The sequence below is a fragment of the Cucurbita pepo genome, unplaced genomic scaffold (genome assembly GCF_057944985.1).
Source record: "Cucurbita pepo subsp. pepo isolate OVF unplaced genomic scaffold, ASM5794498v1 scafford_3, whole genome shotgun sequence".
NCBI classification, from domain to species: domain Eukaryota; kingdom Viridiplantae; phylum Streptophyta; class Magnoliopsida; order Cucurbitales; family Cucurbitaceae; genus Cucurbita; species Cucurbita pepo.
In genome coordinates this window covers 456,010-480,071 of record NW_028257908.1, presented here as the reverse complement: position 1 = coordinate 480,071, position 24,062 = coordinate 456,010, and the positions used below count along the sequence as shown (strand labels likewise).

General features: G+C 39.2%; 1 protein-coding gene, 1 long non-coding RNA gene and 1 pseudogene across 2 annotated transcripts; all 3 read left to right on the top strand.

The window, feature by feature from the left end:
• Positions 1-959: 959 nt before the first annotated feature.
• On the top strand, positions 960-8,758 carry LOC147786277 (putative polygalacturonase; annotated as a pseudogene).
• An 8,792-nt stretch (positions 8,759-17,550) lies between these two features.
• On the top strand, positions 17,551-20,511 carry LOC147786276 (uncharacterized). Its single transcript, XM_087120877.1, has one exon. The coding sequence runs from the start codon at positions 17,551-17,553 to the stop codon at positions 20,509-20,511; it is 2,961 nt and encodes a 986-aa protein (XP_086977003.1).
• Positions 20,512-22,357: 1,846 nt separating this feature from the next.
• On the top strand, positions 22,358-23,725 carry LOC147786275 (uncharacterized). Its single transcript, XR_015414753.1, has 3 exons — positions 22,358-22,503; positions 22,608-22,681; positions 23,526-23,725. It is a non-coding gene; the product is annotated as an uncharacterized LOC147786275 (long non-coding RNA).
• The last annotated feature ends 337 nt before the right edge of the window (positions 23,726-24,062 follow it).

Below are 24,062 nucleotides of genomic sequence, written 5' to 3'. Positions count from 1 at the left end.
AATTTCTATATTAAACAATAGACTTACCGTATGAAATATTAAGTGATTTTTATAAGTATTTTGTTATAATATGATTTGATCTTTTATTTTTCATCTTTTAAACCGATACACTTTCTTTTTTTTTTTTTTTTTTTTTTTGGAAAAATAAAACAAATTCACCCTAATTGAACCATAAAATATTTAAGTTAAATTGATTATAAAAATAAAAATGTTATTATAAAAACGTTTAATAATTTATTTTTAAATATAAAATTGATTGATTTGGTTTGATCTGGTTCCTAGAGTGAAACTATTTTAACATCCTAATACTTCTGAAACAATTTTAATAAAAACAAACAAATAACCAAAACAAAATGCCAAATTTAAAACCCTTTCACTTTTATATTTCTTTAGACATTGTATTGTCTTTTATTTACAAAGTTGTATTGTCCTTAATTTGACATTTATTCATGTAAATTCAACCGTTTCCTTTACAACTAAATTTTGACCCTCTAAATAATAATAATAATTAAAAAAAAAATTCCTTTTCTATTTTTAATTCTTAAATTATCCTATAAAATCTTTTCTCCTCTTGATTTGAAAACCATAAACTCTAAAAGAAAATCCATTGTGATCTTCCTCGAAAATCTAGGAAACCAACCTAATTTTTCTTCTTTTATCTCTTCGAATCTCCTTTGTTCTTTGTTTTCTATCTTTACTTTTCATTGTTTTTTCTTTTGGGTTATTGGAAATAATTATGGTTTTTTTTTTTTTTTGTTCAAAACTCGGATTGGTTCTGTTTATTTAGGAACTTTTTTTTTTCCAAGATTCTTACTTTTCTTGAGAAAATTGGACAATGTAACAAAAGATGAACCCATAAACTCAATTGAATTTTCCACCATTATTTTTTCAAGAAACAAAACGAAATTGAATCCTCTTCTGTGTTTTTTCGAAAGGTTACCACACCGAGAATCTCGGCAATGATTGTATTAACATTGGTGAGCTTAGCCACCATGGACGCCATGAATCCACGTTTGAGTTCGAACTCTCTGAAATTTCAAGCGATCAATTGCCGAAAACACTCGGCGTTACTGACGGAGTTTGGTGGCATCGGCGACAGAGTAACTTCAAATACTCATGCGTTCCGGCAAGCGATTGAACATCTCAGTACACTAGCGGCAGATGGCCGTGCTCAATTGGTCGTGTCGCTGGGAAAATGGTTGACAGGAAGTTTTAATCTAACCAGTCATTTCACACTTTTTATTGATAAAGAAGCTAAAATTCTTGCATCACATGTTGGACCTTTGAGTGATGATTTGAACTTTAATCCTTAATTAAATTAGTTAGATTTTGTTTCTCTTAAACTTAATGAATCGGAATGGCCACTTGTGAAAGTTCTCCCATCTTATTGGGGGGGGGGGGGGGGGGAAGAGATACTCGTTGTGGGTGGTACACCAGCCTCATCTTTGAAACTAATCTGACCGATGTTGTTATCACAGGTGATTATTTCTTTTTCTTTACCTTTTTAACATTTATTTTCTTAAAAAAAATGGTTAGCAAAATCATAGAGGAATAAAATTGGATTGTTGACATGGTATAGGTAATAACAGCATGATCGACGGGCAGGGGTCTTATTGGTGGGATAAGTTTCACAAAGGGGAGCTCAACGTAACACGACCATACATGATCGAGATCATGTACTCTGATCAAATTCAAATCTCAGATCTCACTTTCATCAACTCTCCTTCTTAGTTCGTCCGTCCTGTCTACATCAGAATAGGGTTTTCGTGAGGGTTCGGGCGAAGAAGACGCAGAGTCGGGTTGAGTTTTGGCTCATGAACCATCCCACAGACGAACGCGGGCCCTATGTGTTTTGGCCCAACACGGACGCGCGCTGAAGCCTTTGTCTCGGCTCCACATGCGTGCTCTCGGGTCGGCTTGACGTGTACAGCGACTCGACTCTTTCAAATCCTGCATCTCGGCTTGGCTGCTCGATATCACTATAATATATTATGTCCAAGGTTTTTAGCCCTTCCGAAGCCGTTTCTTTCCTTAGTTTTACCATCTGAGGTCAGTGTGGTTCCTAACCGTCAAAGACAAATGGGTCGAGAGTTTATTTTAATAAATAGCATGAGATTTAGCTCGGGTATGTTATGAAAGGTTCCTAAGTTTTTATGTGGTTATTATAGGACGTATTTAACCATTGAGATTAGCTTGTTGTGAGTGACTTCGGCCAAGGCCATCGAGGTAAGTGATCTTACTGTTGGAGTTAGCTCATGATGGTGTTAATATAACACATGCGGAAGCAATTTGGATTTTAGGCACTTTTAGAACATCAATTATAATAAATAACTAGCATGTTCATAAGTATTAAAACTTAATGAGTTTGAATACTAACATTTTGTAGTTCAAACTTCTTTTTCCTCACAACCGGTTTCGAACCACCACTAGTGTCTTCTCCACTATCCTCCGGCCTTAGAACGGGATTGTGGATTTCAGTGAGTGACTAAACTTGGGAGGGATTTTGTATATATGAGAGAGTGTTTGTGAGAGGCTTTTCTCAAGGTTTTTCACCAAGAAGAAGAAGACCTTCCATGTACCATGATCACTCTATTTAAAGAGTCATGTTTGCATGTTCATGCAAATTTGAGATCACCAAATTTTGACACTTACAATTTCACTCAAATGTTTGGGATTATGTGGCAAGCATTCATGTTTGAGTTAACCAAATTTTGACACTCAAAATTCCACTAACATGTATTTTTCATCCATTAGATGAAGTCAACATTTTGACTTTCTTCATTTTAATTTAACAATTAATTTGAATAATGAATTTCAAATTAAAGTAACATTAATTAAATGATTAATTAAACTATTTAATTAATATTTAATATTAATTCAAATGTCAATCCCAATCAATTCCGACACATAATTGATTAAGATATTTAAATAAGATTTAAATATCTTAGATCCTCTCCTTTTGTTTAATTCGTAAATAAAACAAAAATGCAGTTAAATATATCGTATATATGTAGCGTGTAACGACCCTAGAAAGAAAGAAAAAAATATATATATATATATATATATATATATATATATATATATATATTAATAAATAAATAAATAAAGGAAAATGAGAAAACGAAAAAAAAAAAAAAAAAAACTCAGTCGCCCGAAAACCCGCGAGTTTTCCGGTGACCGCCGAGTTTCGCGGAACCCACGCGAAACGACAGTCACAACACGCCCACCCTCAGCCCACAACACCCAGCATCTTCAGAACACCTGCAAAGGGAGAAAAGAGAGAAAATTTCGAGAGAGAGAGAGATTTCGGACAAACGTCGGCGAGTGTCCAGTTTCTCCGACGAGCCCTCAAACCACCCTTAAACCGACACCAAACGACCTGTTACCACCATAAGAGGGATCCCTAACGAAAGCACAATAACTCAGGGTGCGTTTTGTGTTATTTCTTAAGCGTCGTCGTCGGTAACCGAGGTCGGAAAATTAGGTTTCTTAATCGATTCTTAGATCTATGGCTTTTAGGAGCTTTTAGGCCGCAAAACTCCCAAAAAGGAAAGAAGGACGACGAACAAAGAGGAAAAGGGAGGGAAGAGGACCGAAATCGGCAACGGAAACGCCGCGGGAAGGAGAGAGAAAGCTCGCCGGAAAATCGGCCGAAGTCGGGTAAGGAAGACGAGATCCACGGATCCGGGTCAACCCGAACCCAGAACCCGGGAGAGCCAGCCCGTTCCTCCCTTGGCCTCTGCCTTCGGCCCAGCCCAACTACAGCGGCCCAAACCTCAAACCGGCCCAGAAGCTACGATTCAGTTGAACCAACCCAGACTAGACCCACGGTCTAATTGAGCCGGCCTGCAAACCAAACACTTGCGGCCCAGCCCAGTAAGCCGAGGCCCAACGATTAGCCTTGGCCCAGTAGCCTTCCACAGCCCGCGACCCGAACCACGACCCAAACCGGACTGCGACCCGCGCTTCGACCCGACACTACCGCCCGACGTGGCTTTCTCTGCTGCTGCCACGTGTCACACAGCGGCGCGGGTGTCCCTCGGCTCGGCTCAGCGCAAACGGCTCGGGCTCCCTCTAGTGACGCTCCGGCGGCTCCTCCGGCAGCTCCTCCGGCGGCTCCAGCGGCTGTTTGGCTCGGCTCACCTGTTTTCAGCCTGGTTTCCACTGTTTCGACCCTCCCGGACCTATTTTCGGCCCCGATAAAGGTATCCAAGGCCGTTTTAGAGCCGTATTTCACATTTATTAAATTATAGGTAAATTAATTGTGAAATACTAACGGAAAGTGGTGAACGGTGTGATAGGAAACAAACCCCGGCGACGTAGGAAGCAGCTCTCACGGAACGGGAGCTTACGTTTAGCTATTTAGGGAGTACTTTGGCCAAGACCAACCAAGTAAGTGGCCTTACTATATGATAGGCTAAAAATTGTATGAGTTACGATGTGTATGAACTATGTCGTACGATGCGGTACATGAGTTATGATGATGTGTGGGTTATGATACCTGATGATGTACTCAGTATATATATATATTTTGATGAATGTCGTACTTGATATGTTTGATGCACTTTGTGGCAATATGATGAGTATGATGATTGCGTGACGTTTACCTTAATATGATGATGTTTTCCATATTGAGCATGCTATATGATGATGAGTGCCATATTGCATCATGTCGTTAGATCGACATAGGACACAACCCTAAGAGCGTAAAAATGATATTAATATAAATATCCACGAGTATGTGTTACCTAGAGTAACAAAGAGATGAGACTAGAGGGTTGTGTCAGAAGAGACATTATGAAGGATTTAGAGGGACCTCATGCATATTGTATGTTCATAAGCATAGGGCTACTTCCCCTAGAGATGATGAGTGCGGACGCGCACCTTATGATGAGCGCGAATGCGCACAGGTGCGAAAGCACACAGATGAGGGTGTTCATGAGGCGCATGACACTATGGGGTTCCGCTGACCTCCAGACGTCGCTACAGATTAGCTTGACCAGAGGGTCCAAGGGGTGTGCGAGCACCCTGGGGACTCACACTCGCACGTGTGAGTCGTGTGTAGGGAAGTACTACACATCCAATTTGTCCGAGACTGGAGGCCACCCCTAAGATGATTAGAGATAGGTCCCTAAATCATGATTGCATGTGTTTGCATTTGCATGGCCCCTATAGCGGGGCCACTTACTAAGTATTCTTTGAAATACTCAGGCCGTGTGCCACATCATTTTTCAGGTAAAGGCAAGGCGCACTTGTACGGAGGACGGCAGCATCGCGAGCAGAGACTGTGGCACGTGCATAGGGTAGATTCATATTTAAATTTCTAGTCTTAAGTTAGAATAGGTTGTTTTGCATTTCATTGTTTTAAATTATTTTGTATTTGTTTTTGTTTTCTCTAAATTTCAGTATTTCACATTTAAACACGTAAGACCATGGCTGTGTTTTCCAGAGAAGAAGTTGTTTTAAACGTTTTTTGAAGTTTACGTTATCAACTATGTTCATGTAAGAGTTGTATTTCCGCATTATAGATGAGCATGAGACGTTAATAGCGACTCTGAGTATGTGGAAATTTAGGGTCGTTACAGTTGGTATCAGAGCTCTAGGTTTTAGATTCTGTAGACTAGCCTACAATGTAGGCTTGGCACGTTCCATGGTCCCAACATCGATGCCCCGTCACCGTCAGGTACGCCTTGCACAAGATAAGAAAAGAGAAACGTTTTCAAACTCGCATGCATTTTTATGTTAATGTTACTGAAATTGTTATGATATATGATGTGATGTGTTGCATGCTGAGTGATTTTGTTTGCAATATGATGTGAACTTAGTAGATGTGATGTATAACATAATTTCATAGGTAATGAGCCTTAGGTAATTTCATAGCATAATTTCATAGGTATAGCATAATTTCAATAGTATTTATTTAATTTTTTGGATAGTAAACTTTTTCAATCCAATAAATCCGTATCAAATAATGAATTCGCCTAATCTAACCATAAAATATTCGGTAGATTGGAGTTGTTCGAATAATTTACTAAAAAAAATTTAATAAAAAAAATTACTAATATAGAAAACCTTTGTTAATTTGTTTTTAAATACTGATTTAGTTTACTTGGTTTGATCCTGTTATTGGAGTAACTATTTTAACACTCTAATACATATAAAATAATAATAATAAAAAAAAAAAAAAAAAACAAACAACAAAAACAAGATGCCCAATTTAAAACGATCACTTATTATGTTTCTTTACACGTTATATTTTCCTAAACAGTTTGTTGAGCTAATATTTTTAATCAATCCAACCATTTCATTTACCACCCAAATTTTCACCCTTATTATTATGTTTCTTTACACGTTATATTTTCCTAAACAGTTTGTTGAGCTAATATTTTTAATCAATCCAACCATTTCATTTACCACCCAAATTTTCACCCTTAAAAAAAAGTAATAATAGTAATAGTAATAAATCCCTTTCTTATTTTTTATTCCTAAATTATCCTATCAAATCATTTTTCCCCTTAATCTAAAAATCATAAACTGACCAAGAAAATTAATCATGGAACTTCCACCAAAACCCACAAAAATCAATGTAATTTTTCTTCTTCTTTCTCTTTGAATTTCACTTTTTTTTTTTCTTTGTTTCATTCTATTGATGGTGTGGGCTTGAATTGTTATTCTACTTTTCATTGGTTTTTTTTCCGATTTCTTAAAATGATTATGAGTTTTTGTTCAAAATCGGGATTGGTTGATTGAAAAACTTTGTTTCTTTCGTGTAACCAACACAAAGATGAACTAATAAACCTAACTGTCGTTTTCAACATTATTTTATCGAGAAACAAAAAGAGATTGAATCAACTGTGATTTTGTTCGGCAGGTTACCGTGGTGAGAATCTCAGCTGTGATTGTACTGGCATTGGTGAGCTTAGCCACAGTGGACGCTATGAATCCACGTCTAAGATCGAACTCTCTGAAATTTCAGGCCATCAATTGCCGAAAACACTCGGCATTGCTGACGAAATTTGGCGGCGTCGGTGACGGAGTAACTTCAAATACTCACGCGTTTCGAAAAGCGATTGAACATCTCAGCACACTCGCGGCAGATGGGAGTGGTGATTTGAGTACTTTAATCTATAAGTACTTCAATCCAAAATAAATGAGTCAAATTTGTTCCTCTCAAGTGCAGAATGAATCAGAATGGCCACTTGTGGAAGTTCTCCCATCTTATGGAAGAGGAAGAGATGCTCCCGGTGGACGGTACAGCAGCCTCATCTTTGGAACTAATCTCACCGATGTGGTTATCACAGGTGATTATTTTTCTATTACTTTTTCACATTCTATTTTTTTTTTTAAAATGGTTTGCAAAATTATAATCATTATAGGCTTCTGTGCTATTAGAATTAAATAAAAAAAAATTAAAGTAAATGAAAAGATAACAAAAACATTTATAGAAAATAAAGTTGGGTTGGTCACATGGTGTAGGTAACAACGGTACAATCGACGGGCAGGGATCTTCGTGGTGGGAAAAATTTAAGAAATGGGAGCTCAAGGTAACACGACCATATGTGATCGAGATCATGTACTCTGATCAAATCCAGATCTCGGATCTCACTTTGATCAACTCACCTTCTTGGTTTGTCCATCTGATTTACAGCAGGTTTCACTATTTCACTTCAATCCCATTATACTTATATTTTAGGATTATGCTTGAAAGAAGAAAAAAAAAAGAAAAAAAGAAAAAAAGAAAAGAAGAAAAGAAAAGAAAAAAAGTTAAAACTTGTAATAATATACCATTCAAATCATTCCAACTAAAATTATATATATATATATATATATATATATATATATATATATAATATTATTATGATTTATTTTTAATCTAGTTGGGTTAGGTTGGGTGAAAATGTAGAAATGTGATTATCCAAGGGCTTACTATCTTGGCTCCCGTTACCGTACCCAACACCGACGGAATCAATCTAGGTTCCCTTCTTCTTCACCTTTAAAACCTTAGGGTTCATTTCTTTGTCAATCCCTCTCCCTAATTCTCTATTCGATTTATCAGATTCTTGTTCCAACACTCGAATCGAAGACTGCTACATTGTCTCCGGTGACGATTGCATTGCCATCAAGAGCGCATGGGACCAATATGGTATCAAGTTCGGAATGCCGACCGAGGACCTTGTCATTCGCCACCTCACTTGCATATCACCAGATTCTGCAGGTATCGCCCTTGGCAGCGAAATGTCTGGCGGAATTCGCAACGTCAGGATCGAAAACGTCACTGCAATCAATACACAGTCTGCTGTCAGAATCAAAACCGCTCGCGGACGAGGTGGTTTCATCAAGGACATTTTCGTCCGAAGAATGTTTCTATCCACGATGAAATACGTCTTCTGGATGACTGGAGACTACAAGTCGCATGCAGATGACAAGTTTGATCCCTCAGCATTGCCGGTGATTAAGAACATTAATTACAGAGACGTGGTGGCTGAGAATGTTAATATGGGCGAATTTGGCAGGGATATCGGGAGATCCATTCACGGATATTTGTATTTCAAATGTGAAGATTGGATTGTCGAAGAAGCCTAAAAAGTTGCAGTGGAACTGTACAGAAGTTGAGGGATTTAGTAGTGATGTGGATCCGCCGCCATGTGCTCCACTGGCTAAGGCAGCGAAAAGTGGTGGATGTGACTTTCCTCAAGATAAGCTGCCAATTGAGGATGTTCAGTTGAAGTCGTGCTCTGTTGAAATTCCTGCCTTCTAGTAGAGACTTTGTTTTTTAAAAAATTCTATAGAATAAATGGTAATGAAAAATTTAATGAAGATATAGATCAAATGTCTTTTCCTTTAAAATTTCTAAAACAAAATAATAATAATAATAATAATAATAATAATTTTGAAAATAAGTTATTTCAACTAGATTTGTAATATTTAGTAACACTCAAAATCATCAAGATAATACTCTAAATTTGAAAAAATAAAATGAAACCTCTTAAATCCAAATATGTATGAATCTACCATGAAGTTTTTATGGTATTAGTACGACATTGTATCAAATTCTGTATAATCTTTTTTATGTTTTTAGTACAACAATTATATGGGGTAGGAATTGGATCTTCTATCTTAAAGAAGAGAGTGCATATCAATTACCGTAAAGAAACACCCAAGTTTGAAAGAATTTAGAGAATAAAAGAACACCTAAGTTTGAAAGAATTTAGAGAATAAAAGATAAGAATGAAGAGAAAGGAACCTAAAAAGGACTAGGAAATTAAGTGATGTTTAAAGAGAAAAAAAGGAAGAAAATATTTTAGAATGAATTAGAAGATTTTATTTTAGTTGTTTTTAGGAAGTGTGGGTCCATATTTGCTCCCATGGGTAGAATAGTAAATAAACACCTAATGACCCGCTTAGGATAGTCACCTAAGAGAATACAACTTTTAAATGATAGGTCTCATTCATGATTGCATGTACGGAGTATTTGTTAAAATACTCAAGCCACATGCTACTTGCTACTTTTATTTTCTACATTTGCAAAGCATCATTGCACAGTTGACGGCGACATGGCCATTTCATAAACCATGACACATGTATAGAATAGTTGTATTTAATTTCATAGACTATAGGTTAGTATAGAGTATTTATGTTTTATTTTTACGGATGTCTATTTTATTTTTAGGGTATTTATGTTTTATTTTTACGGATGTCTATTTAATTTCAAGCCACATGCTACTTGCTACTTTTATTTTCTACATTTGCAAAGCATCATTGCACAATTGACGGCAACATGGCCATTTCATAAACCATGACACATGTATAGAATAGTTGTATTTAATTTTATAGACTATAGGTTAGTATATGGTATTTATGTTTTATTTTTACGGATGTCTATTTTAATTTTATGTTGTTTTGTTTTAAAGACTTTTTAATAAACATTAAATCCATGGCAATGTTTTATGAATACGTCTCAAATGATTATTTCCGCATAAAATGGTTATATTATGTACATGATAACGATTTTAAGTTAGTACTTGAAAGCCCATAAAACGGTGAAATTCCAACAAGTTTACAAGGAGTTTGAATGGAAGATGTGATGTGATCAAGCCTGATTTGGTTTTCCTTCTTGGCTTGATGAGCTCTCAGTCCTTGAATATCGAGACCTACACACTACCAACACCATTCAAGAAATGAACCAGCTCTAGAGATGTGCCAAAGTGCTAATAATTTTATGTTGTAGTGTAGTTTTGATAAGTAGTGTGTTGAGTAACGCATCAATCATTTTTAAGCAATGAACCGGGCTTCGACATTTCTTTGGAATTCATGACCTTGCAAAATGTGGCTCTCATGGGAAATTAGGTGCTCTACTAAAAAGTTCTCATGTGGTATATGAGTGAGTGTAACGACCCTATATTTCTACTAACCTAAAGTCGTTACCTTCATCATAACATACTTTCTTGTGCGGAAATAAACATTTAAAACTTCATCATAAAACATTTTCATGGACTTACATGCTCGAAAACATCTTTAAAATAACATAATGAAATATAAAATAAAAAAATAAACATAAAAAGTAAAAACACCCTACATTAAATCAATTAAATCCTGTTCCTCATTGAGTTATGAATTTCGACTCTAAAGGGTTGTCTTTTGATTTGCATGGGTGATAATTACTGTAACGACCCTAATATTTTACCTATTTAATCTAAAGTCATTACTATACTTTGAAATGCAGAATATACATTTAATGGGCCCTATTCATAAATGCGACTCGCACTCGCCTTTTATTACCTCAGAGACAAAAATGATTACAAGGGAAAAAGAGAACACATTATTGAAAGAAAGCAAAAGTAACAAAAAACTAAAAATGAATATTTTATTCTACCCTAAGGTTTATTATACAAATACATTTCATCCTATACTACCTATGCTAGTGATGCAATCAAATTCAGCCTAGACTACAAAATGGGAAAAAACAACCAACTACCCTATGCATGTGCCACGATCCTGGGGTGTACGATGCCGTCGTCGTTGTCACATGGGTGCCTTGCCCTTATCTGCAAAAGTAAAGTAGCACGAGGCTTGAGTATTTCTAGAATACTCAGTAAGTGACCCCCTATCGAGGTTATGCAACAAACACATGCAATGAAATGATGGGACCTATCGTTTCGTTTCGTTTCATTTCATTTTCCCTACGGTGTAATCCTAACAGGTAATCGTGGACGTGTACCATATACTCTACACGCAGCCCATACGTGCGAGTATTGGCTCACCAGCTAGTTCGCACACCGCTGGGCCACTGTCCCTAGCCAGTGGGCATGCTCTAGGGGCCTACCGGGACCCGTTAAAACTAAAACCGTCACTGCAGTGCTATGCAGGGCATAACGATCGTTGTCCTGCCATTTTGATGTACGCGTCCGTACCCTCGTGATGGGATAGGGGTATCCCCCCAAATGCATGATCACACAAAATGCATGAGGTCCCACTAGTCTTACAGTCATCATTTAATGAACATAACCCCGTGTCACGTTTTCATGCTTATATGTCATTCTCATTCTCATTTCGTTACATATCATACATATTCCTAGCGGGGTTATGTATCATGCAATTTACCGTATTTCATGTCATACAATTCATTCAGTTACATTCCAATACTCATACAACAAGCCATTATCGTACAAGGGCCACACATCGTCACATGCATTCATATCACATCAACTAAGCAGCATAAATAACATACATTCACGTTCACATGATTTCGTACTCAAGCACATTAAGCTAGCATACAATTTAATAACACGTGCATAACCACGGGCACGTGCCAACATACAGCAATTAACACGTAACCTACAACGGGTGAGCCACTTACTTGGTAGGCCTTAGCCGAAGTACTCCCTAGAATATAATGTAAGCTCCTAGCTCCTCGTGGACGTTCTACGCTTCCGTTGGTGGTTGGTTCCTATTGGTTCATGAGTCACTTCCGTTAGTATTTCACAAATAATAATAAATTCCCAACTGGAATTTGTGAAATACGACCTTAAAATGTTTCCTTTTACCTTAAACAGGGCCGAAACCAGGTCCGAGAGGATCGAAACGGTGTCAAACGGGCTGGAAACAGGTTTCCCGAGCCGAGGAGCCGCCGCCAAGTCGATGAAGCCGCCTGAGCCGAGAGGAGCCGCGCTGCAGACATGCCACGTGGCACAATCAGAGAGCGACGCGTGTGCAGGCATCTCGGGTCGAGGCGCGGGTTAACGGGTCACTCGCGGGTCTCGGGCCGAACGCGGGTGACGGGCCGCGCGGTGATGGGCCGGCTCGCGGGTGAAGGCCGGGTGTTTGGGCTGAGGGTAACGTGGGTTCTGGGTCGACCAAAGGGACGGGGTTCGGTTTGAGTTTTCCTGATCCGGATCTCGGGTTGGACTTCGTCCTCTTCGCCCGACTGCCTGCGCGATTTTCCAGCGATCTCTCTCTCTCCTCGACAACGTCGTCCCGACGTCCTTTTTCCCTCTTTTTTCCCCGTTCCCGAGATTATCCTTCACCCTAACTCCATTTTTGGTACAGATTTTGTTGGTAAGGGCCTCGCACTCTCGGATCTGGAGAAGCTCGGAAGTCCGCCGTTCCGTCTTCCTTGTCGACGGTGTTCAGCGTACGGGATTCGTCTGAAACCTACTCCTGATGTGTGTAAAGGGTTCTGGAATTACTTTTGTGGTGTAAAATGGGGGTTTTCGACGTCGATTCGTACGGTTCGGCTTCGCCGGAGTTCCGTCGGTTTTATGTTCTCTCTCCTTTTTCCTCACCGTTTTCATTTCTTTGCAGGTTCTATCAGGGTGGCTGAAGGTCAGGGACGCGATTTGTGGCATCCCAGCCCTCGGCTGCCCTTTGTGGGTCGTGTGCGAGCGAAAACTCCGGCGTTTGCTGGAGTTTTCGGCTCTGCCGACGACCCTCATTTTTTTTTTTGGTTCCGTTACAATTACTTTTGTAGCCAATTCAATATGCCTTACGACTTTGGGGACCTATGCCTTTCCATTTTGGGGATCTAGCCAAATATGGAGTCGAAAGCATAATTTCACGAAATGGAGTTCACTTTTTTCCAATATAAGGTAAGTAGTTGAATAGTTCCCTTGAGTGTTGATTTCAGAACTTGAAAAATGGGATCCCATTTCTCAATGTTTCGAGAGAGGCGTAGTTTCTAATTAGATAATAAATAAATTATTTATAAGAGAATCGATGGTACTTCAGGCAAAAAATGTAATTACATGGGTAAAATAAACTTTAACCCAGTTATAATTATGAACAACTCACAACGAATTGACTAGCCTTGATGATTATATTAATGGACACAAAGAGTTTAATTTTTAATAATAATTTTTGTTATTTGATTTATAACTTAATATTATCTATTGTATGAAAAATTCAAGATTATTAGTATAAATCTTGAACAATATGTACTTCACTTATTAGTAGAATTAAACTGCTTCGGATGAAGAAACTGCTTAAAACAAATATAGAATTAAACTCTAGGAAGAAACTGATCAATTATAGAATTAAACTCTAGGAAGAAACTGATTAAAAGAATTAGATTTAAATTGCTTAAAATATTATATAATTAAACTCCGGAAAGAAACTTATTAAAAGAATTAGATTTAAATTGCTTAAAATAATTAGATATGGAGGTAGAATTGAACAGCTTCTTAAACTCCTAGGAAGAAACTGATTAAAAGAATTAGTTTTAAATTGCTTAAAATAATTAGATATGGAGATTAAAAGAATTAGATTTAAATTGCTTAAAATAATTAGATATGGAGGTAGAATTGAACTGCTTCAAAGAATTGAGTTAAAAAGAAAAAAAATGGGAAGGAAAATGGAATGTTCATATGACAAGTACGGTAAACATAAGTAAAATAATATAACAGAGAAGAGAAAAAAAGTGAGGGAAGGAAAATGGAAGATATGAGAAATTATTATATTTATATCTATAGGATATAATATTAAAGTTTGAATTATCCCAGTCGCTTGAAATATTAATAATATTGACATATCTTTAATTTAAGTTTTAAGTTTTATTATTTTATATAATTTAGAAACAGTGAAAACATAGAACTCGATTTTTATTGAAGTCGTTTAGAGCTGTATTTCACACTGTTAGTTGGATTATTAATTAAAATGTGAAATACTAACAAAAGGTGACGAACGATGTGATATGAAGCAAACGTTGACAACATTTGGTGTAGTTCTCGAGGAACGGGAGCTTACGTTAAAAAAATTAGGGAATACTTCGGCTAAGGCCAACCAGGTAAGTGGCTCACCCGTCGTAGGTTACGCGTTATTTGCTGTATGTTGGCACGTGCCCGTGGATATGCACGTGTCATTAAATTGTATGCTAGTTTAAGGTGCTTAAGTACGAAATCATGTGAACGTGAATGTATGTTATGTATGCTGCTTAGTTGACGTGATATGTTATGCATGTGACGATGTGTGGCCCTTGAACTATTATGGCTTGTTTGTATGAATATTTGAATGTAACTGCATGAATTGTATGACACGAAATACGGTAGATTGCATGAAACATAACCCCGCTAGGAATATGTATGATATGTAAAGAAATGAGAATGAGATTGACATGTAAGCATGAAAACGTGACAGGGGGTTATGTTCATTAATGATAATTGTAGGACTAGTGGGACCTCATGCATATTGTGTGTTCATGCATTTGGGGGATACCTCTATCCCATCACGAGGGCACGGACGCGTACATCCAATGGCAGGACAACGATCGTTATGCTTTGCATAGCGCTGCCGTGACGGTTCTAGTTTTAACAGGTCCCAGTAATAGGGGCTAGAATAGGATGTTTTTTAAACTTCAACTCTTATTCATTTTATTTACTCTTTTGTTGTGTCATTTTAAAGATGTTTTCGAAACACGTAAGTCCATGCCTGTGTTTTAAGATAAAGGTTATGTTTTATGGAATTTAAATAAAGTCTTCCGCATTTAATGTTTATGGTATGTATACAGTAGAGACCTTAAATTAAGTATAAAAATTTGGGTCGTTACAAGAATTGTCATCTATTAGTTAGTATGTATGCACACAGATATTATCAAAATCATAATGTCCACAAGCCATTAGTGCCACTCAAACAGAGGTTGTGCATCACCATGACATGCATGGATCACTATATGGTCGTGCCTCACCATAGCATGCATGGATCACTATATAGTCGTGCCTCACCCTGTACATATATATGTATGTATCACACAGCACAAACGCGCATTTATAATAGATACATATCTACATGCATAATCATACATATACATATATACACATCACACAATGTATGTACTTATACATTTTTATAATTTTCATCTTTTTTTTATAATTTTAATATCTTTTTGTTTTAAATGTGTAAAATGTTACCATATATTCCCTCCGTTTATTAAAAAAAATATTTTCCAAATAATTATAAAATTTGGAAGATTTCTACATTAAATAACAACTAATAGTCTAATTATTATAAATACTTTATTATAATTTTATTTGATAAAAAATGATATACTTTTTTTTTTCTTTTTGAAAAATAAAATTATAGGTCATATACAATTCCGTTCATATCTACTACCTTTGTTAGATATGCACGCTTGACTAATTAAAAAAAAAGCCAGTTGTACTAATGAAAAAAAAAAATATGAAAAGACAGAAAATGAGGCAGAAATATGAAAAGGCAAGTGGGTAGGTCTGCCACCTACCCAAAATCTTCTCATCTTTTTGAAGCTGTTTTTGAAATAAGAAGGAAAAAAGAAAAAAAAAAAAAAAGGGAACATTGGTAAGAGTCTAGAAGCTGAAGAAGGAAAGGAAGGTCGCTGGAAGGAAGGAGCTGAGCGTTGGATTTAACGAACCGTTGGACCCGACCCGACCCAATTAGCAGATTCTGATCCACTACCCAAAACTAGGCTCGAAGGTATGCATGACCCTCGGTTCCGAGGCCAATGCTCGTATATTTGGACTATTTTTAACTCGAATCCTACTCAAGTTCTATAGTTTTGATATAGTTTCTCAATGTAGGACCTAATTGTAGATCTTTGAACGAATTGGAAATTTGTTGAAGACCCGAAACAAGCTCGAAAAGTCTACAACAAGTAAGTAACCGCATGGAGCAAGTTCTAAGAAATGCTTGTAGGAGTCGGTTTAGATTATGGGCAAATGATCTAGTATTATACTTAGGAGTTTGGTTAACATTAGTTTCATTTATGGTACTTCGATAACGTGAGTGTTTATACCTTGATTATAGTTAGGGTTATATAGCTTCCGCATGCATTATTGTGAATTTCTCTGATAAGCGTTTGGGTTTCTGTCTTTCCAAGAAAGTCGAGATAGATTGTTATTTCTTGATTTGCATGATAAGTACGATGTGAGCCTTGATACTTTGTGCTGTTTTGTTTTGGGGTGTGGATAGCCCCTTTATTGCCCATGTGTGAATTGGACTATTTTGCTATGTGCTAGATAGCGTGAATTATGAATTTCGTAGACTATGGGTTACCGTCTTTTAGTTGTCATCTATTGTAGATATGGATGGCCTTAGTAAGTATCATGCTGTAGTACCACGTCAGGGGTGCCTAGTGGGGGACCCATGGCCTTTTACTGATCTAAACCCGACCGGGGTGTAAGACAGGTAGTTTACTGATCCAGCCGGGCGAAGCGTAGTGACAGGTAGTTACTGATTCTTAGGAACAGGTAGTTAAGGCCAGACACCACTAGGGAAAATCCACTGATTCAAGCTCATTAGATAGTTAGGTATGGAAGAAAATCCATATCAATGAAAATCCATGGGGTCTTCTTTTGAGACCATAGTAGTCTTTGCTAGAGATAGATTCGATCATATAGTCAAAGTTTCCGTGTATAGGATTAAGTCCGATAAGAGCCTACAAGTAGGTTGCTTACTGAGTATTTTTATACTCATCCCATGTTGTTGCTATTTTTCAGGTGCTAAGTAGACCAATGTCGGAGGTGGGAATGTGTGGAGCCGTGCGGCTACAGTGGAGACCCTTAGATCGAGTCCTCTTTGTCCATGTCGTTTTAATGCCATTTTGATGTTTATTTTGGGAAAACTTATGCTATTTTGTAACTGTTTTTCTTTTGTTGTGTTTCCGCGGATCCCGTTATGTTTTGGAACTATTTGGATTTTTAATGCTTATTAGATAACATCAATTTTATTGTGTCTCCCGTTTTATCAAATGAAAATGTTGTAAGGCTTTTTATCCTAGAGTCCACGTAGCGATTTGTGATTCTATGTATCGAAGAACGGTCGTTACAGTTTGGTATCAGAGCCCTAGGTTGTTAGGTCCTGTAGACCCTCCTTTATCTAGAGTGTCAGTTGGGTCCACTGCAGCTTGGCTTGTAACCACGTTTCCTCCTCTACTTGGTAATCAAGAGTAAGTTACAAGCAGTAGTCCATAGTTGTAGTCGTATCATAGTTTAACGTTTCTATGATGAGACATTAATTCATGAACCTGCTATGGTTAAAGGCTTGAAATAATCAACTTGTAACTTGCGTATTGATGATGTAGATATTATGGCACCCATAACTAGAAGTAATGGACGAGGGAGAGGTGGGCGAGCAGCCAGTGCTCCAGAGGAATCTGATCCTACCCAAGACTCAGCTCTTGAAAAGACGTTGCCGGTTCAGTCGCCTGATCGTGTGCAAACGCCGCCAGTACAGACTCAGGGGCAGATAGGAGCCCCACCTTTAGGCCTGGTATTGATTTCCAACGAGGCCCTTCAGGAGCTCATACGGGCCGCTGGGGCCAACCAAGGGGGGAATTTCGCTAGCATGACTAGAGAGCAGAAATTCATCAGGGACTTTAGGAAGCATGACCCTCCGACCTTCAAAGGGAAGGAAATTGATCCAATGGCTGCAGAAGCATGGGTAGAAGCGATTGAAACCATATTTGGGCATATGAATTGCCCTGAGGATCAGAAAGTGAACTGTGCCTCCTACATGCTCAAAAGCGAGGAACACTTTTGGTGGAAAACTGCTCAAAGGACATTGAAGGGTAGAGAGGAAGATGAGGAACCAATCTGTTGGCATGAAATGAAGAGGGCGTTTTTCCACAAGTACTACCCACTAGTGAATCAGTATCAAAATGAGGCCGCCTTCCTAAACCTGAGGCAAGGAAATAGGACGGTTGAGGAGTACGATTTAGAGCTGACCCGATTGTTCCGATTTGCACCAGAGCAGGTCGATACGGAGGAAAAACGGATACGAAGATTTATTGCAGGTCTTCGAGAGGAAATCCAGGGAACAGTGGGGGCAGTGACACCCACTACATATGCAGCCGCCCTAAATGCTGCCACCATGATGGACGCCCAGCTCCAAAAGATGCTTAGGAGATTTGGGGGTCAAAGGAACCTCCTAGGTAAGCGGGAATGGAACGAGCATTCTGATAGGACATCACGACACCTGAACAGAGGAAGATCACATAAACCACCTCCAACAGAAAGACAACAGGGTGTTAGAAGTGAGGCCCTCAGACTTGAGAGGCCTACTTGCCCTACTTGTGGCACCAGACATACTGGGGAGTGTAGGGCAGGTTCAGACGCATGTTTCTATTGTGGAAAGAGTGGTCATAAGAAGGTTGATTGCCCTCACCGAAGGCGCCAAGAGGAGAACAGGGCGTCAGGGTCAGGGCAAGGAGGCCGAGGGGGCATGGCGCAGAATCGCGGTACTGCTAGGGCAACTACAGGAAAGAGGGCGAATGACATGGACACCGTGGTGATAGGTACCTTACCAGTACTTGGCTTTCATGCTTTCGTATTATTTGACTCTGGATCCACACACTCGTTCATATCTACTACCTTTGTTAGATATGCACGGTTAGGACTAGAGCCTTTAGGATACAGTTTATCGGTGTCTACGCCGTCAGGGGAGATTTTAGTAGCCAATGAGAGGGTGCAAACAAGTCAAATAGTAATAGCAGAACGACCTCTAGAGGTGGTGTTAATCGTTCTTAACATGACTGATTTTGACGTGATCCTCGGCATGGACTGGTTAGCCGAGAACCATGCAATTATCGATTGCAGGGCTAGAGAGGTGATCTTTAGGCCACCTAATGAACAGAGCTTTAAATTTAAAGGGGTGGATTCTCGAAGCACTCCAAGGATTATCTCTACTCTAAAGGCAAGAAAAATAATGGGCCACGGAGCCTGGGCCTTATTGGCTAACGTAATGGACTCAAGGAAAGATACTCGTAGTATGATGAATGTGCCGGTAGTACAAGAGTTTAAAGATGTGTTTCCAGATGAACTGCCTGGGTTACCACCAGTCAGGGACATGGACTTTGCAATCGAACTGGAACCTGGTACAGCTTCAATCTCCAAGGCACCTTATAGAATGGCTCCTGCCGAGTTGAAGGAACTTAAGGAACAATTGCAGGATCTCTTAGATCGGGGTTTTATCAGACCAAGTGTATCGCCATGGGGAGCCCCAGTGCTTTTTGTCAAGAAGAAGGATGGGACCTTGAGATTGTGCATTGACTATAGGGAATTGAATAAAGTAACAATAAAAAACAAATACCCGTTACCTCGAATTGACGATCTATTTGATCAATTGCAAGGTGCTTCAGTATTTTCAAAAATTGACCTACGATCGGGATACCATCAGTTGAGGATAAAGGAGGTCGATATCCCCAAGACAGCTTTTAGGAGCCGATATGGTCATTTTGAGTTTACCGTGATGTCGTTTGGACTTACGAACGCTTCAGCAGCATTCATGGATATGATGAATAGGGTGTTTAAGGATTTCTTGGATACATTTTTCATAGTATTCGTTGACGACATATTAATATACTCCAAGACCGAGGAGGAGCACGGGGTGCACTTGCATCAAGTGTTGTCAAGGCTAAGGGCACATCGACTTTATGCCAAGTTTTCTAAATGTGAATTCTGGTTGCAGGAAGTGACCTTCTTGGGGCATGTTGTGTCAGGAAAGGGTATATCAGTGGATCCAACCAAAATCGAGGCAATTATAGATTGGCCCCGACCTACCTCGGCAACCGAAGTAAGGAGCTTCTTAGGTTTAGCTGGATACTATAGAAGATTCATCCAAGATTTCTCCAAAATAGCCGCCAACCTCACTCAACTAACAACGAAAGGGAAGGTGTTCTCGTGGAATAGTGCAAGTGAGCAAAGTTTTGGTGAACTTAAGCATCGATTGGTTACAGCGCCGGTACTTACAGTACCAGATGGCTCAGGCAACTTTGTGATTTATAGTGACGCATCAGGGAAGGGCCTAGGTTGCGTTTTGATGCAGAATGGCAAGGTCATAGCCTATGCTTCAAGACAGTTAAAGGACTACGAGAGAAACTACCCAACGCATGACCTGGAGTTAGCTGCCATAGTATTTGCTCTAAAGATATGGTGGCGAGCGTATACAGATTTTCACCGATCACAAGAGCTTGAAATACTTATTCACTCAAAAGGAACTCAACATGAGGCAAAGGCGTTGGTTGGAGTTAGTCAAGGACTACGACATTGAAATAATATCACCCCGGTAAGGCTAATGTTGTAGCTGACACACTAAGCAGGAAAACAGCTCACTCTTCGGTATTAGTCACAAGAGAGTGTAGGTTGCAAGAGGATATGGCGTCGGTTGAAATAGAAGTGGTGACAAGAGGTGCAGTTGAAAGATTGAGTCAGCTTAGAGTCCAGCCGGATTTAAGACAGCGAATCATAAATGCTCAGAGAAACAACCCTTATACTCAATATGTAAGCAGAATGAGGCAGTGAGAGAAGAAGGTTTCACCCTGTCTTCTGATGGAGGGCTACTGTGGCAGGGACGGTTATGTGTTCCTGCAGATAGTCAGATCAAGGAGGACCTCTTGACTGAAGCCCATGAATCGCTATATTCAGTACACCCTAGTAGTACCAAGATGTATCATGACTTGAAGAAGTGCTATTGGTGGCCAGGGATGAAGCGAGAAGTTGCCCTTAGAGTTAGTAAGTGTCTCACGTGCCAGCAGGTGAAGGCTCCTAGACAAAAACTCTCAGGCCTATTACAACCCCTAGACATTCCACAGTGGAAGTGGGAGGATATAGCCATGGACTTCATATCAGGATTTCCCAAAACCTCGAAGGGATACACAGTTATTTGGGTGATTATAGATAGGTTGACGAAATCCGCCAACTTCATTCCAGGTAAGGCTACCTATACGGTGGATAAGTGGGCAAAGTTGTATTTGGAACAAATTGTCAGACTACATGGGATTTCGGTCTCCATTGTGTTAGACAGCGATGCACGTTTTACCTCCCACTTTTGGAAAAGTTTGCAGAAGGCAATGGGGACCCAACTCAAATTCAGTACAGCGTTCCACCCGCAAACTGATGGCCAAACAGAGAGATTGAATCAGGTTCTAGAAGACATGTTGCGGGCATGCGTGGTTGATTTCGCCTGCAGTTGGGACGAATACCTTCACCTTATGGAATTTGCATATAATAACAGTTACCAGGCAACCATTCAGATGGCACCTTTTGAGGCCCTGTACGGGCGAAGATGTCGGTCCCCAATTTTCTGGGAGGAAGTGGGGAAGCGGCAATTGTTAGGGCCAGAGTTAGTGCAACTAACTAATGACGTCGTGCAAAGAATCAGAGTACGAATTCAGACTGCTCAGAGCCGACAAAAAAGTTATGTAGACACACGTCGTAAGGGCTTAGAGTTCGCCGTTGGAGATCACATCTTCCTAAAAGTTGCACCCATGAGAGGGGTGATGAGGTTTGGGAAGAAGGGCAAGTTGAGTCCAAGATTTATCGGTCCTTTCGACATCCTGGAGAGAGTTGGGCCTGTAGCGTACAGACTAGCCTTGCCACCTGCTCTAGCTGCCGTACACAACGTGTTCCACGTGTCTATGCTGCGTAAGTATACCCCAGATCCTTCTCATGTGATAGAGTATGCAAACCTTCCCTTGCAAAGGGATTTAAGTTACGAGGAGGAGCCCATCGGGATCGTAGCTACGAAAGTACAGAAGCTTAGAAACAAGGAGATTTTACTGGTCAAAGTGGTGTGGAAGAACCATCGCGTCGAGGAAGCAACCTGGGAGTTAGAGAGCGAGATGAGGGCCAAGTACCCTATATTGTTCTGGGATTAGGAACTTTCGGAGACGAAAGTTCTTAAGGGGGAAGATTGTAATAACTCGTACAGTTGGCATTAAATGAAGAAAAGTCAGCTGTACTAATTAAAATATATATATATATATATATATGAAAAGACAGAAAATGAGGCAGAAATATGAAAAGGCAAGTGGGTAGGTCTGCCACCTACCCAAAATCTTCTCTTTAAATCTTGTTGAAGCTGTTTTTGAAATAAGAAGGAAAAAAAAAAAAGAAAAGGGAACATTGGTAAGAGTCGTAGAAGCTGAAGAAGGAAAGGAAGGTCGCTGGAAGGAAGGAGCTGAGCGTTGGATTTAACGAACCGTTGGACCCGACCCGACCCAATTAGCAGATTCTGATCCACTACCCAAAACTAGGCTCGAAGGTATGCATGACCCTCGGTTCCGAGGCCAATGCTCGTATATTTGGACTATTTTTAACTCGAATCCTACTCAACTTCTATAGTTTTGATATAGTTTCAAAATGTAGGACCTAATTGTAGATCTTTGAACGAATTGGAAATTTGTTGAAGACCCGAAACAAGCTCGAAAAGTCTACAACAAGTAAGTAACCGCATGGAGCAAGTTCTAAGAAATGCTTGTAGGAGTCGGTTTGGATTATGGGCAAATGATCTAGTATTATACTTAGGAGTTTGGTTAACATTAGTTTCATTTATGGTACTTCGATAACGTGAGTGTTTATACCTTGATTATAGTTAGGGTTATATAGCTTCCGCATGCATTATTGTGAATTTCTCTGATAAGCGTTTGGGTTTATGTGCTTCCAAGGAAGTCGAGATAGATTGTTATTTCTTGATTTCCATGATAAGTACGATGTGAGCCTTGATACTTTGTGCTGTTTTGTTTTGGGGTGTGGATAGCCCCTTTATTGCCCATGTGTGAATTGGACTATTTTGCTATGTGCTAGATAGTGTGAATTATGAATTTCGTAGACTATGGGTTACCGTCTTTTAGTTGTCATCTATTGTAGATATGGATGGCCTTAGTAAGTATCATGCTGTAGTACCACGTCAGGGGTGCCTAGTGGGGGACCCATGGCCTTTTACTGATCTAAACCCGACCGGGGTGTAAGACAGGTAGTTTACTGACCCAGCCCGGCGAGGCGTAGTGACAGGTAGTTACTAATTCTCAGGAACAGGTAGTTAAGGCCAGACACCACTAGGGAAAATCCACTTATTTAAGCTCATTAGATATTTAGGTATGGAAGAAAATCCATATCAATGAAAATCCATGGGGTCTTCTTTTGAGACCATAGTAGTCTTTGCTAGAGATAGATTCGAGCATATAGTCAAAGTTTCCGTGTATAGGATTAAGTCCGATAAGAGACTACAAGTAGGTTGCTTACTGAGTATTTTTATACTCATCCCATGTTGTTGCTATTTTTCAGGTGCTAAGTAGACCAATGTCGGAGGCGGGAATGTGTGGAGCCGTGCGGCTACAGTGGAGACCCTTAGATCGAGTCCTCTTTGTCCATGTCGTTTTAATGCCATTTTGATGTTTATTTTGGGAAAACTTATGCTATTTTGTAACTGTTTTTCTTTCGTTGTGTTTCCGCGATCCCGTTATGTTTTGGAACTATTTGGATTTTTAATGCTAATCAGATAACATAAATTTTATTGTGTCTCCTGTTTTATCAAATGAAAATTTTGTAAGGCTTTTTATCCTAGAGTCCATGTAGCGATTCGTGATTCGATGTGTCGAAGAACGGTCGTTACAGGACCAAAGACCATATGGATATATTATGAGATGGGAGAAACGAGTGTATGGCATGATGTTGTGGTCCTACTTTAGAATTGTGATCTATTATTTAGTATGTATGCACACAGATATTATCAAGATCATAACGTCCACAGGCCATCAGTGCCACTCAAACGGAGGTCGTGCATCACCATGACATGCATGGATCACTATATGGTCGTGCTTC